This window comes from Tenrec ecaudatus, chromosome 12 (assembly GCF_050624435.1).
Source record: "Tenrec ecaudatus isolate mTenEca1 chromosome 12, mTenEca1.hap1, whole genome shotgun sequence".
Taxonomy (NCBI): Eukaryota; Metazoa; Chordata; class Mammalia; order Afrosoricida; family Tenrecidae; genus Tenrec; species Tenrec ecaudatus.
The window spans coordinates 2,795,779-2,814,140 of NC_134541.1; the positions used below are offsets into that span (position 1 = coordinate 2,795,779).

The window sequence follows — 18,362 nt, forward strand, 5'->3', positions numbered from 1 at the left end:
AACAGATGAGTGGGTGGGAGGGTGGATGGATGGATGAGTTAGCAGGCGGGTGGGTAGGTGGCAGTACGGGCACATATTAAGTGCTGGATGGATGAGGGGAGAGATGGATGGAGGAAGAGATGACAGGATAAACAGATGAGTGGGTGGGAGCGTGGGAGGATGGATGGGGGGATGGGTGGATGGAGGGAGGGAGGAAGGGAGGGATGGAGGGATGGGTGGATGGAGGGAGGGATGGAGGGATGGGTGGATGGAGGGAGGGATGGATGAGTGGATGGGTGGATGAGTGGATGGGTGATATATGTATGGATGGATGGATAGAGGGGTGGATGGAGGGTTGGGTAGATGTTGGAATGGGTGGGTGGAGGGATGGGTGGATGGAGGGATGGGTGGGTGGAGGGATGGGTGGATGGAGGGATGGGTAGATGGAGGGATGGGTGGATGGAGGGATGGATGGAGAGATGGAGGGATGTAAGGATGGATGGAGAGGTGGAGGGGTGGATGGATGGAGGGAATGATGGAGGGAGGGATGGAGGGAGGAATGGATGGGTGGCTAGATGGATGGGTAGATGGGGGATGGATGGGTAGATGGAGGGATGGATGGAGGGATGGGTGGATGGATGGGTGGATGGAGGGATGGGTGGATGGAGGAATGGGTGGAGGGGTAGAGGGGTAGAGGGGTGGATGGATGGAGGGATGGATGGAGGGGTGGATGGAGGGGTGGATGGAGGGGTGGATGGAGGGGTGGATGGATGGAGGGATGGGTGGATGGGTGGATGGATGGATGGGTGGATGGAGGGGTGGATGGGTGGATGGAGGGGTGGATGGATGGGTGGATGGAGGGGTGGATGGATGGGTGGATGGAGGGGTGGATGGGTGGATGGAGGGAGGGAGGAAGGGAAGGAGGAAGGGAAGGAGGAAGGGAGGGAGGGAGGAAGGGAGGGAGGGAGGAAGGGAGGGAGGGAGGGATGGCTGGTGAGTTGGGGATGACTGGAGGAAGAACACACGTGGACCCACCTGTGACGTTTTTCACGTGTTTGGATCCGGCCTTGGGTGGTGGTGTGGGCACCAGTGGGGGGCTGGGAAGCTGCCCCCCAGATCTCTCCGGGGGTCTGTGAGGACTCTCCAGGGAGTCTGCTAAGGCTTGAGAGGGCTCGTCTGAGGTGGACAAGAGGCTGCTGTCATCGGCTTCGCCGTCACTGGATGCTGATGGTGACCTGGCTAGGTAAAGGGCACACAACTCACCATGCACAGCTCCTTCTGAGCACGGGGCCTGAGTGAGGGTCTCAGGGCCTGCTGGCTGGGTGGCACTGCTCACACCGAGCAAGACAGAGGGGCCCCTCGCACACATCCTGGACCTCCTAGGGTGTCAGCAGCCAACACCCTCATCAAAACTGGGGTGCAGGAAGGAAGGCCCACAAGTTTGGGCGACATGTCACGTTCACCCTCAGGAGCTTTGGGCCACAGCACCACCTCAACCCCGCACCAAGGGGTGGTAAACACTGTCCCACAACGGGCAGACATGGCAGCTCCCAAGCCGGCCTGTCACTCCCCTTCGACCTGAGGTTAGTTACCATGCCTCTCTCTGCCTCCATTCCTTTATGTATGGCATCAGACCAACGGGGGATCATGGTGGGCTTTGAGCAAGATGGGGGCCTGGGACATGGCGGCCCCTCCAATGACTCCACCTGTCCATTCTGCACGTCGCTGGCCCACTGCTGGTGGGGCTGGGAGGGGCAGGCAGGGGCCCTTGAGGAAGAGTCACCCTCAGAAGCCGGGCCCCCTCACTTGACACTGCTCAGCCAGGTGCCACCACACTGCGCCAGCCCTGGGCCACATCTGTACCCAGCTCAGCCCCAGCTCACTTCACCCTGCAGCACCAGCCATGCCCAGTGTCTCCTTCTCAGATCTCACTGACTAACCCTCCACCCCTGCTCCTGCCAAAGACGGGTGACTCAGGAGACCCCCACCACGCAGGAGCAGAACCTCCCAGGCCCTTGGCTCTGCCCTCAAATGGATGGAAAGGAGGGCAGGAGGGGAGGAATGGGTAGATGGATGGATGGATGGATGGATGGATGGATGGATGGATGGATGGATAGACACATAGATTAGATACGTGAATAGGTGAATTAGATGGATAGACAGGTAAGAAGCAGGATGGCTGGCTGGCTGGAAACATAGACATCACAATGAGTGGATGGATGGGGAGGCAGATGGTTGGAGACATGCATGAATGGGTGGGTAGAGAGGTAGATGGACATAAGGATAGACAGGTGAGCAGACGGATGGTAGGTAGATGGGTGATAGACAGATGAGTAGCTGGCTGAATGAATGGGTGGCTGGATAGGGAGCTAGATAGAAAGCTGCAGGGGGAGTGGATGGCTGTGTAGGTGGGCGGATAAAAGAGCACACAGGTGAGTAACGGGTAAGTAGGTGGGCAGGTGGAGAAGTGGGGAGTCTAGAGCATCTGCTTACTGCAACCCTGCTTCCTATCCTCTGTGCCCTTCCTGTCTCCAGTGCCACACCTCTGCCCCCCCGCGTGGCATCATCCCCAGCCTCACTGGGAAGCTCCGTCAAAGCCCCAGGGCTCTCCCTACACCTTGGTCAGGGGTCTCACACTCCAGGCAGCAAGTGTCTGGGTCCCTGCTGAGAAAACAGTGGCAGCAGCTGTGGGAACGGCCAGAACCACCACTCACGTGGCCGCCACTGCCAAGCACTTCCCCCCAGAACAGGCCGCAGTAGAAACTACTGCTACCCCCACTTAATGGAAGGGGAAACTGAGGCCGCAAGCACCGTGCCAGGCATACCTGATGAACAGGTGGGACATCTCAGCTTGAACGCTGACCCTAGCTCTGGGCAACCACAGTTGGCAAAGGTGCCAGCATGTTCCTCCTCAGCCTGTGCTCCGGGGAAGAGCCAGTCAGCTGCTGGGGCTGCGGAGAGGAGGCCCTCTCTGTCCCCATCATCCTGTCTCGGGTCCTGATGGCTGGCTCCCACTGGATATCCACTCCTCTGGAAAGCAAAGCCCCAGGCGAGAGGATATCAGGCGAGAGGCACCTATGAACCTCAGTGAGCACCTGAACTCACAGGTGGGGCCAGAGGCCCAGGCACCAAATGGCAGGCCTCCCTGCCAGGGGAGTAAGGAGCTGCAGGCCCCACCCTGAGACCCATCCCCTGGTCCAGTCGGACCCAGCAGCCATCCTAGTGCAGGCAATCCTGCGGGCACCTCAGCCCAGGTAGGTCCCAGCTGATACCTGCAGCGTCAGGGTGCGTGTCTGCAGAAAGCTGTTCATCCAGGGATGGGGGCTCTGATCCGGTGGCCGAGGGGCTCCTGGGCTGGGCGTCTTCAGCGGTCTGTGTTTCCTGTGGGGGTGAGGGTGGGTCGCTTTGCACGCCCTGGGGGCCACCAGCAGGGTTGGCTTTGCTTTCAGCATCTGCAAGGACAGCAGCCATCAGGCAGGGTTACACCTGCCTGCCATCCTCAACAAACACCTGCCCAGGTGCCTACTCCCCGTCCCCCTCCCCAAGGAAACAAGCGGCGCTGAGCCTCTGGGTCTCCAACTCTGACACTGGTTAGGAGGGACGGTGGCCCATCCATCACCTACTGCCCCCAAGGCCTGAAGCTCACAATGGCTGGCCCACCTGTCCCTCCCCTTGGGCGCCCGTCTGTGTGTGGGGGTGTGGGATGGAGACCAGACCACAGCTCCCCCACCCTGCTGGCTTGGGTCTCACACAGCGCCCGGTGAGCGCATATGACCAAGGATAACATTCACGGCCCATAATGGGGCACTCCACCCAGTGACATTGAGAGACTGGGAGGAAGCCTTGAGAGGTCACTGCCTGGCTCCAAGGGACAGATCAGCTGCAAGGGAAGCCCACCCACCAACCTCCCTGGTGCCGCACCCCACCACCAGTGCAGTAACGGCGGCAGGCCACAGGAGGGCAGGCCTGACACAGGGACGGTTCTCCTCCTGCGAACAGATGGTAGCTTGCGCACCAATGGGCATATTACATGATTCCTGAATCCAAATTGAGGACCATCCTGGGCCCTTAAAGGTTCCTCATGCCACCAATCAGCCAGGCCACACACTGAGTAGGAGTCTGTACTCCCAGCCCACAGAGGACCCTCAGGACCAGCCTGCCCTCCAGTCTGGGGCTGCCCTTTGTCCACAGTGCAGGACGCATGGAGGTGGGCCTCCAGGAGAAACTGGGCTTAAGCCATACTTCTGTCCCTGCCTTGCTGCTGCCCTTCTCCCCATGGGAGCGCTCTCTGGGTTCCCTCTCTGCACCCCGCTCCCACACACCATGCATGGGGCCCTTCCGCATGCTCCTCACACAGGAGGGCCCCAACCCCCCAAAACCCTAGAGATGATCCCAATATGCATCAGCTCTGAGGGCTGACCGGCTTTCCTCCCGCTACTTCGGAGTCCCACTGAAACGTCCCTTGACAGGCCCTGGTCAGGTCAGGCTCTGGGTCACATTCTGAGAGTCTCCCGCCTTTCTTCCCAGTTCATCTGGGAGAGCAGGCTCTGCCACAGGCAGGCATGCACGGAGTCAGGTGAGCCATGACTGTGTGCATTTTGAGCTCTGGAGGATCAGGGTACATCCCAGGTCCCTGTAGTGCCAACCACAACCACTAGCGCTCGCAGGAAGAAAGCCCAGAAGCCCGGGCTGAAGCTGCCAGCCAACACATGGCCTTCCCTGGGGTGCGGATGGGGGCTCCAGGAAGCATCTCCATGGAGGGAGAGGGGTCAGGAGGCGTAGGAGAGTCAGCAGCACTGAAGTCAAGTGCAGCACCCATTCTGGCACCCAGTCCCAAGCACACATCTGCACCCCAACAGCAGGGTCCATTGTGACCTCAGATGTTCAGCAGCGCCCTTGTATTGTGAGCACAAAGTCACCGTTCCCGGAGGCCGGCCCTGCCATCGTGAGCTGAAAGGACGGGACTCTGATGGTAAGGGAGAGGCGAGGGCAGCCAGGCCAGCTGGGACTGTGAAGCATGGACACTGGGTTGAGTCACAGTGTCCGGGGCCACGCTCTGCCTCCACGCCAGGTGGGGTACTTTGAGCCAGCTTACGAAGTCACTGCCGCGTGTCAAGTCTGAAAGGGGGACGGGGATTCAGAGCATTCACTGGGAAACACCAAACCAAATCTGACTCCCTGCTATGGAGGGGACGCCCACTCGCTGGGCCCTGTGGCACAGGGCAGAGCTGCCCCTGTGGGTTTCCGAGACGGTAACTGTTAATGGGAGTGGAAAGGCAGCGGCTGATGGTTTCCAACTGCTGACCTTGGGGATCGAAGCCCAACCATTGCACCAACAGGGCACTCCCACCTGGAAACCAGATCCCCTAAAGATGACAGCTGGGGTCTGGCCAGTTCCCATGGGAGGCAGACCTGGCCATGAGGTCCAGTGAAGCCCCCCTCCACACCCAAGACTCGGAATCAGAACTCACTGGAACCCACAGTGGGCCCCCCACAAGCAGACCCACTGGGAAAGAGACGGGGACAGGGGAAACGAGAGCTTTGTGGGACCCTCTGTACACATGATGATACAACCAGAAATCCTGGGGTGCGGGGGCAGACACCCCTCTAGTGCCTCCACCCCTCCTCGTCAGTCAGGGGACAGCTGAGCCCGGCCCCCAGGGCCACAGCGAAGGTGGGAGAGATGGGCGGGGCCTGTCAGCACAGAGCCAGTGTCTGATGAAGATTCTCCACGCGGCAGCTAGCATGTGGGTGACGGCAGTGGTGAGGGTTTTCCCAAACCAAGGACCAAAGCGTGACAGTGAGAAGTGAGAAAAATGAGCCAGCGCTGTGACCTCTTCAGGCAAGGTCCCCAGATGCCCCAGGAGAACTGCTGGAGGCTGACCCCACAGATGGCTGCTGTTCTCCCAGTGTCCACCAGGGGGAGGCACAACACTTGCTGACCAGTCCTCAGAGGTAGACAGATGGGTCCATCACTGGGTGTGGGGATTTCTCCAGCTCTGGAGCTGCCCATGGGGCAAGGGGCAGAGGGCTACCTACCCTGCTCCATCATCTCCAGCAGCTCCTTCTTAATGAGCTCTTCTCGACCCTGCCTGCCGGCCATCTTCTTCTCCAAGGCTGCCAGACACACAGACACAGGGGGTGTCAGGGATGGCCACCCCACACAGACATGGGTGGAGACAGGGGGTGAGGCTGCACCCCAGACACATTGAAACCCACACGGCGACGGGGAGTGGGCAGCAGGAGACTTGGGGGCAGGGGGCCAGACATCTGGGGTATGGGGGGGGTGCGCCCAACAATCCTGAGCCATCTGTTCAGAATTGTGCCCCAAGCAGACCTGGAGGGAAGCAGCCTGGCTGGGACCTTCCAACCCCTCAGGACACAGGCCAGCCGACCAGGGGCTCTTGGGTCAGTTAGACACGCTGGCCCAGGTCCCCACGCTGACCAGCCACTGCACCCTCTGGGGTAGTGGTTCTCAACCTTTCTCATGCCAGGACCCTGTGCTGGTGACACCCCATTATTTTCATTGCTACGTCATAACTGTAATTTTGCTACCAATATAAATCTGGTGACCCCTGTGAAAGGGTCATTCAACCCCCAAGGGGGTCACAACCCACAGGGTGAGAACCACTGCTCTAGGGGTTGGACCCCAGAACTGGGTAGGGGAGTCCTCTCAGACTGTGCCCCAAGGCTGAGGACCCCTCAGAGACTACAGAACAGGGTGTGGTCAGCCAGGCCACCAGTTCTACCCAAGCTGGGTGATAGCGGTGCTCCCAACCCAGGTGGCCTGTGTGTCTCACGGCCTACCCTGCTCCATCAGTGGGGCAGTGGGTAAGCTTGTCTGTGTGGTGTGGGGAGCCGCCCCAGTGCCCCGCCCTGTGCGTGCTCACCAGACGTGGTCTGCCTCAGCTTCTCGGTTTTCTTCTTCCTCCATTTCCAGGGCTTGAAGATTCTGCCCAGCGTGGCCAGCTTGCTGTTCCTCCTTGCCGGGGGAGTTCGGGTCCCTGAGATCAGGCACTCGGGGCGCACGGGGGGTGTCCGCTCCATCTCATCTGCAATGGAAACCAACTGCCTCAGTGTCCCAATCCCCCAACTTCCTCTGGAGGCCGAGCCCCCCCAGGCCACCAGCAAGCATCGAACATCAGGGGCACAAATGGTCAGGAGAACAGGGAGACCCTGTGGGGCCCCTGCTGGCCAGTGGGTGGCTGGGGAGCCTGCCTTCTTCCTTTCTGAGACACCATGTCCCCCAGAGGGCTCCCCAACTGTAGCCTAAGCCCACTGCCAAGCCCTTCCTACCAGAGCCTCTGCACCGGCCCCACTGGGCTGCTGGTCCAGCTACTCACAGACTCCATCTTGCCTTGTCCGCACAGCCAGGACCAGTGCGCCTGCCTCAGTGCCATGGTCTCCCATCCCTTCCCCGGGCCCGCCTGGGGCCTGTCCCTTTACGGACAGAGCTACTGTGCTCACCCCAAGGGGACAGCAGGGACCGGCTGGACACAGTACCTTGCCACAGTCGCCCAGCAGGAACACGGTACAGAGACGTGGAGGGTTGAGCTAGTTGGAGACCCACAGATGGAAGTGGCCACCTGCAGAGCTACCCACAATGGGGGGCTGTTCTAGCCACAGGGATCAGGAGTCTGCTCCCACAGCGATCTCGGGAGGGAGGGGAGGAGGGAGGGAGGAAGCAGCAGAGTCCAGGCTGTTCCGACTGAGCAGGGCTTTGAGAAACCAACATGAAGGCTGAGTTCCAGGGCTGGGGGAATTCTGACCTGCCAGGCTATAGCCAAGCATAACTGCCAGGCCCGGGGGCTGACGCAGGCCAGAGGATGTACGCCACCAGCCACTCACTCACGCACTCCGCAGAAGACGCTGCCGAGTGACAGTCCTGGAAACCCACGGGGCACTTCCACGCTGCCCTCGAGACCACCATGAGCCTGAGTTTAGCTTGTGTCAGTTTAAGAAAATCTAGGGGGTTCCCAGGGGCTCCCCATGGACCCGGCTCAACCTCCCAAGACAGCGGAGCTGAGGCCACCGGGGGTGGGGTATGATGTGTGCATCTGGGAGAGCAGGTGTATATGTGGGCAGGTGTGTGCACATGGGGAGGTGAGGTCACAGGTGGGTCTACATATAGGCAGGTGCATATAAATTTGGGGGTACATGGTCATGTAAGTGATGGGCGTGTGTAAGTGTGTACATGAGCAAGTGCATGTACTTGCACGTGGGTAATGGACATGGGCGGATGTCTGCACATCAGTGAGTGTGCACATAGGAAGGTGGGTAGGCATATATGTGGCGGGTGCCCATGGCTGAGTAGGAGCATACTAGGACCAGTGGTGAGTATGTGCGCAGGTATAGATGGAGGAGGTGGGAGGGTGGGGGTGTATGTGGGAGGGTGAGTGAATGTATGTGGGAGGGCGGGTGTATATCTGTGAGGGTGGGTGAATGTATGTGGGAGGGTGGGTGTATATTTGGGAGGGAGGGTGAATGTATGTGGGAGGGTGTGTATGTGGGTGGGTATGTATGTAGGTGTGTGTGTATATGGGGAAGTGTGCATCTGGGTGGGTGAATGCATGCAGATGAGTGCATGCGGATGAGTGCATGCGGGTGAGTGCATGTGGGTGAGTGCATGTGGGTGGGTGTGTATATGGGGAAGTGTCTATGTGGGGAAGTATGTATATGGGGAGGTATGTATATGGGTGGGTGTGTATGTGGGGGGCGTATGTGGGGGGCATATGTGGGGGGTATGTTTGTGGGGGGTATGTTTGTGGGGGGTATGTTTGTGGGGGGTATGTTTGTGGGGGGTATGTTTGTGGGGGGTATGTTTGTGGGGGGTATGTTTGTGGGGGTATGTATGTGGGGGTATGTATGTGGGGAGGTATGTATGTGGGGGGTATGTATGGGGGGTATGTATGTGGGGGTATGTATGTGGGGGTATGTATGTGGGGGTATGTATGTGGGGGTATGTATGTGGGGGTATGTATGTGGGGGGGTATGTATGTGGGGGGATATGTATGTGGGGGGTATGTATGTGGGGGGGTATGTATGTGGGGGGGTATGTATGTGGGGGGGTATGTATGTGGGGGGGTATGTATGTGGGGGGGTATGTATGTGGGGGGGTATGTATGTGGGGGGGTATGTATGTGGGGGGGTATGTATGTGGGGCATATGTGGGGGGGTATGTATGGGGGGTATGTATGGGGGGTATGTATGTGGGGGTATGTATGTGGGGGGTATGTATGTGGGGGGTATGTATGTGGGGGGTATGTATGTGGGGGGTATGTATGTGGGGGGTATGTATGTGGGGGGTATGTATGTGGGGGGTATGTGTGGGGGGTATGTGTGGGGGGTATGTGTGGGGGGTATGTGTGGGGGGTATGTGTGGGGGGTATGTGTGGGGGGTATGTGTGGGGGGTATGTGTGGGGGGGTATGTGTGGGGGGTATGTGTGGGGGGGTATGTGTGGGGGGTGTATGTGGGGGGTGTATGTGGGGGGTGTATGTGGGGGGTGTATGTGGGGGGTGTATGTGGGGGGGTGTATGTGGGGGGGTGTATGTGGGGGGGTGTATGTGGGGGGGTGTATGTGGGGGGGTGTATGTGGGGGGGTGTATGTGGGGGGGTGTATGTGGGGGGGTGTATGTTGGGGGGCGTTTGCATGGACAGGTATACATGGGGGAGTGGGCATGGACACCCATACCTGTGTCCCTGGAGCAGGCAAGGCCCCCCTCCGCAGCCGCCCAGCCTGGGAGCCTCAGTCTCTCCATCAAGAGGCGCCAACCCTTAGCAGCTCCTCCAGCCCCGGCAGTCGGCAAACAGCTCCTGGTGTTGCCCCAGAGCATAGTGGGAGGCGTTAGCAGGTAATGACGGAAACCTGTCGGCACGTCTGGGAAGTGACCCTGCCACAGAGCAGGCATCCTGCCTGAGGCTCCGATGCACAGGCCCCAGACCCTGGCTCCAGCCCCTCTGAGCACGCTGGCTGCAGGCCTCCCGTGGTGGCTGGGGGCCGAGGTGAGCCCTGGTGAAGGACAGCTCAGCTCCCCGCTGACCCCAACTGCAGCGGCCAGCTTCACCTTCGCTATCCTCCCATGATGGCCTGGGCTCTTCGGTGATTGTCCCATGAGGACGGGAGAGTCACCAGGCTGCCCGCTGAGCCTCTGGCTCCTTCCTACTGTCCTTCACAGCACCAGCCCTGCAGAAACACCTGTGCCCCCTTGGCCAGGGAGGCGATGTCACCAGGCCCACCCCCGGCCACTCCCCCACCAGGTCACCCTCCAGTGGCACCACACAACCAGCTTCCCGAAACCTCCCTTCCCTTTCCAGCCCACCCTCCCGCAAGCACACCAGAGGACAGCAGTCTGGGGGGAACTGGGAGGATCACACCAAGGGCCAAGTGCTGGGTGACCGGCCTCAGCGACACGTCTGTGTGTGGGTGTTTCCAAGCTCCTTCGCCAAGCAGACGTGGGGGCCCTGCTGGGTGGGGCCTTTTCTCAATGTGAGAGGGAGCCGTGCACACGCCTGACATACCACACCCCCACACCCTCTCATGCCAGCGGCAGGAGGCCCACGTGGTCACAAAGAAATGTGCACGGAAGTGCCTTTCAGAATGTGACAGGAGTCAAACAAGACCCTGGGTGTGTGTGGGGGACCTCTGTTCCTCCACCAGCCTTTCGTGTCCCACCTTACCCCATGAAACAAGCCACCAATGCCAAGTGGCATCTCCTGTGAATACAGCACCGTGCAAGGCCTGGGAGGGACATCAGCACTGACTCGGCGGTGAGTTGAGCGGTTTGGGTTTCCTGGTCAATAGCAGCAGCCCCTACTGGGCAGCAGCTGTATTAACAAGGTGGATCCCAAGCACCCACTGTGAGCTAACTCACTGATTCCATCGCCACCGGGCAGGGCACTACCCTCGCTTGCCAGAGAGAACTCAAGGAGCCCTGGTGGCATAGTGGTAACACCCTGGGATGCCAGCCCCAAGGTCAACAGTTCAAAACCCCCAGCTGCTCCACAAGAGAGGGATGATTTCCACTCCTGTAAAGAGGCACACTCTCGGAAACCGTCCTCTAGGGCCCACTGAGTAGAAAGTAGGGAGCCTGGTTCTTGGTGGAGAGCCTTACACGGCTGGTGCGTCCAATCAGGTCTGACCCCAGTGAGCTGGCATACAATAGCACAACACAGACGAGTCCTGGGCACGTGGCCTCGCCATCCCCACGATGGTCCTGGGTGAGCTCTTTGTCCTGAGGCCTCTACTCTACGGGGCACGATGCCCTTCTCGGGGACTGGTCGCCCCGGACGATGCGCCGGCCGTGTTACAGATGAGGATAACCCAGGTGTCAGCGTCAGGGTCGGCCCCTTCCATCCATGACCCCAGCCCTGCGACGGATGACATGGAGCAGATGGCAGCCACCCTGTTAGTGGCTGAGGAAGGACCGCCTCAGTTAAGCAGCACGTGAAGACATCCCGCTGAGCAATGCCTGCCCTGATGTGTGCCAAGGCTGCGGAAGAGGAGATCAACAGCGCCCGTCCCTCTGAGCAAGCGAGCCCCGCGCTGTCCGCCATCTCCCACCAGGACGAACCTACAGAAGGACACCATGAGAATGGGTCTCAAAGTCCCAGCTGGAGGTGTCTCCTGGAAGCCCCACTCAGTCACAAGGCACGTGGCGCTTGGGGCCCACTGACCACCACTGGACGCCATCCGACTAAGGAAGACTGGAGAAGATCAGATGCACTTGAATGACGGAGCTGCAAAGCATGTTCCAGCCCCACGGCTGCCCCAGGACCACAGCAGCCTGCCTCCGGAGGACAGCCAGAGTGCTCCTAAGAGGCAGGGATGGCGTGACTTTTGTCTGGCGTACTTTGGGCGTGCCATCCAGAGAGAGCAGTCCCTGGACAAGGACACTACGCTTCGTAAAGGGACAGAGGAACCCTGCAGGCTTTTCTCCGGAGCTCTGCAAGCTGCTGGGAGCTACCTGTGGTTGAGGGACTGCAGTCCTTCCCAGGAGGGAAGAAACAGGGTCACAGCATCAGGAGAGGATTCCCAAACTTATGATCCCCCTTCCCCTCCTCTGGCACTGAGCATAGATCGCTGGAAGATGGGTAACTGGGTGGGTAAACAGGTGAATGTAGAGATGGATGATGGGTGGGAAGATGGATGGAAAGGGGGTGGGGGTGAATAGGTGAGTGATGGGTGGGTGAGTGGTGGCGGAGTGGATAGATTGGTGCATCCGTGTATGCATAGATGGGTGGGTGAATGGATAGAGAATGGGTGGACACATGAATGCCTAAATGGGTGATTAGATAGATGGATGAATGGGTGTTCAGGTAGATACATAAATGCAGGAATGGGTGAAAGGTGGATGATGTGGGGAAGGATGGTTGGCTGCAGGGAGGAATAAGAAGGTGGGTGAATGATCAATGGGGGCTGGGTTGTGAGTGGATGGATGGGTGATAGATGGGTAGTAGGTTTGGTACGTGGGTGGGTGGGTGATGTGTGGGTGGATCCGCGAATATATACATGGATGGGCGGATGAAGGAGGATGCATGGGTGGGTCATTGGGTGGTGACACATGAGGGCACAGATGGATAGACAGGTGGGTAAATGGGTGCATGAATATCAGTGAGGGAAAAAAGAGGGGGGATAATAGGAGGGAAAGGTTGGCCTTGTGATTAAAAAACAAAAATTCTGAAGTGGAGCCTACATGCAGGCCCACAATTGCTCACTCTAGTACGGGCCATCTCCCAGTGTCCCTTAGTGGCAGTTACATAATCTCATGTCAATTTACTGGTATGAAGAGTGAAGGGTGGAGTCGAGCCTGTCAATCAGGTCACAGCCTGATGATGCTTCCTTGTGGGCATGGCCTTCTCATGAGGATTCTAGGAACTTCCTCTCTCTCTCTCTCTCTCTCTCTCTCTCTGTGTGTGTGTATGTGTGTGTCTTGGTCTTCCTTTTGACAAGTCACAGAAAACGTACTGAGACCAGTAAGAGCCCTCTCTCTTTCTGCTTCGCCTTCCTGTTGAAGAACCACACGCAGAGAGCTGGGGGAACCACGTGGAGACCGCAGCAGTACTGAGATGCTTCCACCATCTTTGGCTCCACAAGACTTTGCACCCACCTGATCTTCCTGCTTTCGGCATCACTGCATGTGACTGTATGAATCTGAAAAAAGGATATTTGGACTAGTACGAGACTTGTGGACTTGATCTGGACTGGGCTGAAATATTTTCTAATATACAATTACTCTTTTAGATATAAAGCTCTCTCAGACATGTGAGTGTCGCTGAATTTGTTTCTCTGGTCTACCTGGAAGAACACACCCTTCCTGGAGGCGATGGCAGCAATTTGTACGTACCCTCCACACCTCACGACAGCAGCCATTCCCCCTGGCATTTCCTGCCAGCCAAGGACACAAATGCCATCATTCTCTCCCCTCACTTGTCATCAGAGGTGTCAATCAAGAAGCTTCCAGAAGAAAGGACACAAGTCCAGCTGAGCTTCAGGGTTGAAACTGACCTCTGGAAAACTGGGAGCTGGAACGATGACTCTGCCCAGGCGAACAGGCAGACTTCTGAACGCCCGCAGGGAGGCCACCCAACTCTCGGGAGTGATCATTGGAGGGAAACAGGCCTGGGAGGCGGGGCCTGTGACGGTCCCGCCATTTTTCCAATGGAGAGAGGAAACCTGGGCTAGCGAAGCTCACGTCCAAGGTCGAGTAGCTGGTAAGAGGGCCAAACTCTTTAGCTCACACCTTCACGCGACACCAGCGTTCCCACAGTGCGTTCCCAAGGGAGATGCTCCCCAGACAAAAATAGGCGGGGAAGCACAGTACATATGCAAAGCCTTCCCCCAGGAGCCCCCCTGTGTCAGCACAGCCCCCATGGACCATGCTGCTCAAACCAAAAGACTATGTGCACCAGCCTCCACATGTAAATGTATGCTCTCCGTGGAGACGTCAGGAGATCGGAATTCAGGGTGCTGGCTCTCCAGGAAGGCAGGCAGGCAGGTGTGCGCTCGCTCGCGCGCTCGCTCTCTCTCTCTCAAGGTTCTTGGACCCTAAACACCTTCCTTCCTTGGTCCCATGGCGATGCGTGCGGTGTGGCACCTACCCCCCCCCCCCCATTTCAACTGCGCACCTCTAGGAGAAATGGCTCTTCCTAGCTCAGAGGAGATGGGTAGGAGACATCCGACGTGAACGTGCCCTCAACAGAACAAAGAAAGCCCAAAGGAGGAGGTCAGAATGCTGCTGACATTGAGTAGCTTCTGCGCCACACCATCCTCCAAAGACCGGCAATGGTTCCGGAGCAGGCAGCCTCCATTTTCTCTTGAGGAGCCGCCGGTGGGTTTGAACCGCCAACTTCGAAGTTGGCATCCCAACAACTAATCCACAGCACCCACCAGGTATAGGGGTCAGACTTTACAACACACATTTCGGGGAGGGAGACGCATAACATACAGATTCCGTGCAGTCCCGCTGTAAGGACCCCGTCGGTGCTCTGTGGCCGGCTCTTCCCAGAGATTTGTTTTTATGTTGCTGTTAGGTGTCGTGGTGCCTTTGTTATGTTAATGATGCAGAATTAATAGAGTGCGCATCCTGAGTCGATTGCTGGAGAATAAAGGAGGTTAAACACAAGCTAGCGAGGAGATGGGGAAAGAAAAATGCCAAGCTACAAGAAGATCGCCTGAGAATAGAAGCTCAGGGGCGACGCGGCCCTCCCCCAGAGCCACCCAGAGAGAAAGCGCCCTAGAGTGGGCAGCCTCCGCCGCCACGAGAAGATGGAGCTGTGTTTGTTACTGGTCCCACCGTGGCATCTGGTTGAACCAGATGAGATAACTGGCAGAGAGGCTGTGCCAGGAGAGGGTGTCGTCCTCTAACACATGCACAAAACAGAGAGGTTGTTTGGAAGTGAGTTCTGCGTGAGGCTGCTAACCTCAGGGTCAGCAGTTCAAAACTACCAGCCACTCCTCGGGGGAATGAAGACGCTTTCCACTCCCATAGAGTTACAGGACCAGACACTCACAGGGGCAGTTCTACCTGCCTGCAGGGCCACTGTGCGTCGGGATCAAGGCCGCTGTAGGCGGCGTAAACACTACCATAGGTCGATGAACTGGAAAGGGACACCACGCTTGGTAGAAGATGTCAGTGACCAAGAGAAAGACCACCGACAAGATGGACTGACACGGTGACTGCAGCCATGGGCTCAGAGGTGGCGACTGTGAGGCGGGGCAGGCCGGTGGCTGTGAGCGGGAACCATCTCTCCAGGGCGCCTGACAAGACTAAGGGAGGCGGCGGCCACCGAACGTCGAGCTTGCCTTGAAGAGCCCCCGCGAGAGCGCGGTGTCGAGGCGGCGAGGGGAGCTGCAGAGTCGCTGCCACCCGAGGACACAACGGCGCCTGGAGCAGAATATGGCTGATGGACATGTGTCTGGACACTGGAAGAGGGTGAGCCTTTCCACGCAGCGGCCAAGCAAACAAACAAGCCCACACGCAACAACAACAGCAACAAACCTGGTCTTAATGATGTGCTAGCGTTCGGAGGAAGGTAGACCTTCTAAGTGATGCGATTTCTAAACACGGCCTCGAAGGTGCCTAGAGGGTTGTCCCTGCCTCTTAACACAAAGGAACGGAGAAAGAGGACACTATTCCACGGCCCGAGGAGATGAAAGCAGAACTTGGAGATTCGGGAAGAGCTGTCGCACAGCTGAGGGACTCTGGCCACGTGGTCCTACGTCCTTCCCTGGGAAACCAGCGGCACGAATGTTTGTTCAGAGGATTGACCTTAGATGGATGAATCTAACCAGCCACGAGAAGGGTGGGGGGAGTGGGAGGAGGGGGCAGGGGGAGGGGGGAAGAAAAAGAGGAGGAGGTGGAAGAAGAGGAGAAGGAGGAAGAGGATCAGGAAGAGGAAGAGGAAGAGGAGAAGCAGGAAAAGGAGGAGGAGGAAGAGAAGCAGGAGGTTGAAGAGGAGGAGGAAAAGGAAGAGGAGGCAGAGGAGGAAGAGGAAAAGCAGGAAGAAGAAGAGGAGGAGGAAAAGGAGGAAGAGGAGGAGGGAAAGGAGGAAGAGGAGGAGGAGGAGGAAGAGGAGGAGGCGCCAGAGGAGGAAGAAGAAAAGCAGGAAGATGAAGAGGAGGAGGGAAAGGAGGAAGAGGAGGAGGGAAAGGAGGAAGAGGAGGAGGAGGAGGAGGAAGAGGAGGAGGAGGCAGAGGAAGGAGAAGGAAGAGGACATCATCCGCTTAACCGGAAGGGCACAGAAAAAGGAGAGCGCCCGCCTGCCGTTTAGAATGCTCAGTCAGTATCAGGAACTACATCGCCGTCCTCCAAGCTCAAGCTGCCCCCGAGCAGCTCCGAGGGCGGCAGAACTCTTGGAAGGCGCACCGGAAGCAGGGCCTTTCAGTGGTACAGGGTGGGGTTGTGGCTGCCGGACCTCAGACGAAGGAGTCCGTTTCCTAAGGTCCCAAAGAATCAGGTGGTCACCACCTTGGTTCTAGCATGCAAGGCTTTCACTCAGATGGCCTGAGGGATGGGCCACTGCCCAAAGCTGGGCAGGCACAGCCACTGTGCCCCATGGCAGGAGGAGCAGGTCCACAGGGGCCCAGGATATAGGCCCCCATTTAAATGGACCGAGAGAATGGGAGAGGGGTCTGCGTGGCTGTCCCAGTGGGCCTGGAAGGTCACACGAGCCCAGGGCTGTGGGCCTCGGCCCCAGACCCCAGGAGCACAGCCAGCTCCGAGCCCGGAGGACCAGCCTCTGTGCAGGCGGTCTCAGAGCGCAGGGTGGTTTTCAAGCCTCGAGATTGAAAGTGTCGTTTGTTCTGGTTGGTTTGGGACTCGCTTTCAGCCCATGGTTCCTTGGTTCCAATTCCTCCCACCAGCATTGTCTCCCTTGTGTCCGACCCAGCACTGCACTCTGTAAACACAGACCCTGTAGTCGACATTGAGCAGCTTCACTGACGCAGACGAAGTTTGCTGCCCCGGGAATGGAACACGCCTAGAATCTCGCCTGCTCTCCTTCACGTGATTCAGAAGATGAATCTTTTGAACCTGGAATCGATGTCAGAGTTTGGGGACAATGTGATCCGGGGAGAATGCAGCAACGATACCAACTTTGGACTTGCTGTCAGGACAAACAGTCCCTGGAGACGGCCATCTGCTTGGTGAAAGCTGAGGGCAGTGGGGAGAAGGAAGACCCCCGTAGGTGGAATGGCGCCATGGCTGGAGCACTGGGCTCAGCATGAGAACTGGGGGGAGGGCTGTTGTGCACAGTAGGTCACGATGGGGGGCACCTAACCACAGCAGCAGCACAGGTTGGAATGCTACGGATTACATTTTGTCCCCCCAAAACGCCGTGCTGCCGATCCTCACTTCTAAGCTCGTGGTAATAATCCCTGTTGGGAATGGGTTGCTCTCACTACATTAATGAGACAGGGCCCCTGTGGAGTGATTCTTGACTTAATCGCTTTTGAGATAGGAAAGAGATTACACTCAGGCTAGCAAGCTGAGATGCCAAGTCACGTGAAGGTCATCCAGGAAGAGGAGCTGAGAGACACATGCCCCCCAGCCCCCCCGAGAGAAAACCTCCCCTATATCACACTCCTGGGCCCCCCAAGGGATGAGAAGATAAATGAGCTTCCTAAGCCATCTTCCTGGGTCCTTCAGCTGTAGCCACGCAGGAGGGGCCTCAGGAGTGCAGCCAGGGAGCCTGAGTCACAGGCACCCCGTGCAGTAGACGCTGCCAGGAACCGCCCCACCCTCCACACACAGGGACCTCTGAGCTCATCCGGGCAGCCACTGTGTCAATCTGTCTTTGTCGCCGCCCTTAACTTTATACCAGGCATGACGTCCTTCTCCAGGGACTGGTCCCTGCTGATAGGCTGCCCAAAGTCCCTGGAAGAAGATGGGCCGGCAGTCCCCAGCTGCCCTCCTTGCTGCCAAGACAGAAGTCATTGCCCTGCAAGCGGCCAAATGCCATGTGAGCTTCACGCCTGGAGTTCCTCCGTTTGTTGGCAACATGAAACAACTCCGCCACCCCAGACTGGCAACACAACAATTACAGGATTCTATGAGATCAGAGGAAACCTTCCAGGAGATGGGTTGACTCAAGAGCTGCCACCCTGTGTGCACGCTCACACGCATACAGGCACATGCACACACACGTGAGGATGCGGCAGTTGGGCCAGGTTTCATCGGCTCAACGTAATGTCACCAAGAGTTGAAGCCAAGTTGATGGCCACAGACATCTTGGCCAGAGTGAGCCATCGAATTTCCCCAAGCTCCTCTGCTCCATGGAGCTCTGACACTAGTGATGCCGAGATGGAGACTGAGCAAGTGGGCCTATGAAGCGCGCGTGTGGGTGTACATGTATGTCGGGGAGGGTCTGTGTGTGTAAGGGGGG

The 18,362-nt window shown here is 58.0% G+C and overlaps 1 protein-coding gene across 1 annotated transcript in view; it reads right to left on the reverse strand.

The window, feature by feature from the left end:
• PHACTR3 (phosphatase and actin regulator 3) overlaps nt 1-18,362 on the reverse strand; it is a 146,009-nt gene that overhangs the window by 35,280 nt on the left and 92,367 nt on the right. The window contains exons 2-5 of the mRNA XM_075527683.1: nt 6,870-7,031; nt 6,019-6,096; nt 3,252-3,431; nt 1,015-1,218 (exon numbers count right to left, since the gene is read on the reverse strand). Of these exons, the coding sequence (XP_075383798.1) occupies nt 1,015-1,218; nt 3,252-3,431; nt 6,019-6,096; nt 6,870-7,026 (619 nt within the window). The 5' untranslated portion in view covers nt 7,027-7,031. The remainder of the gene's footprint in view (nt 1-1,014; nt 1,219-3,251; nt 3,432-6,018; nt 6,097-6,869; nt 7,032-18,362) is intronic.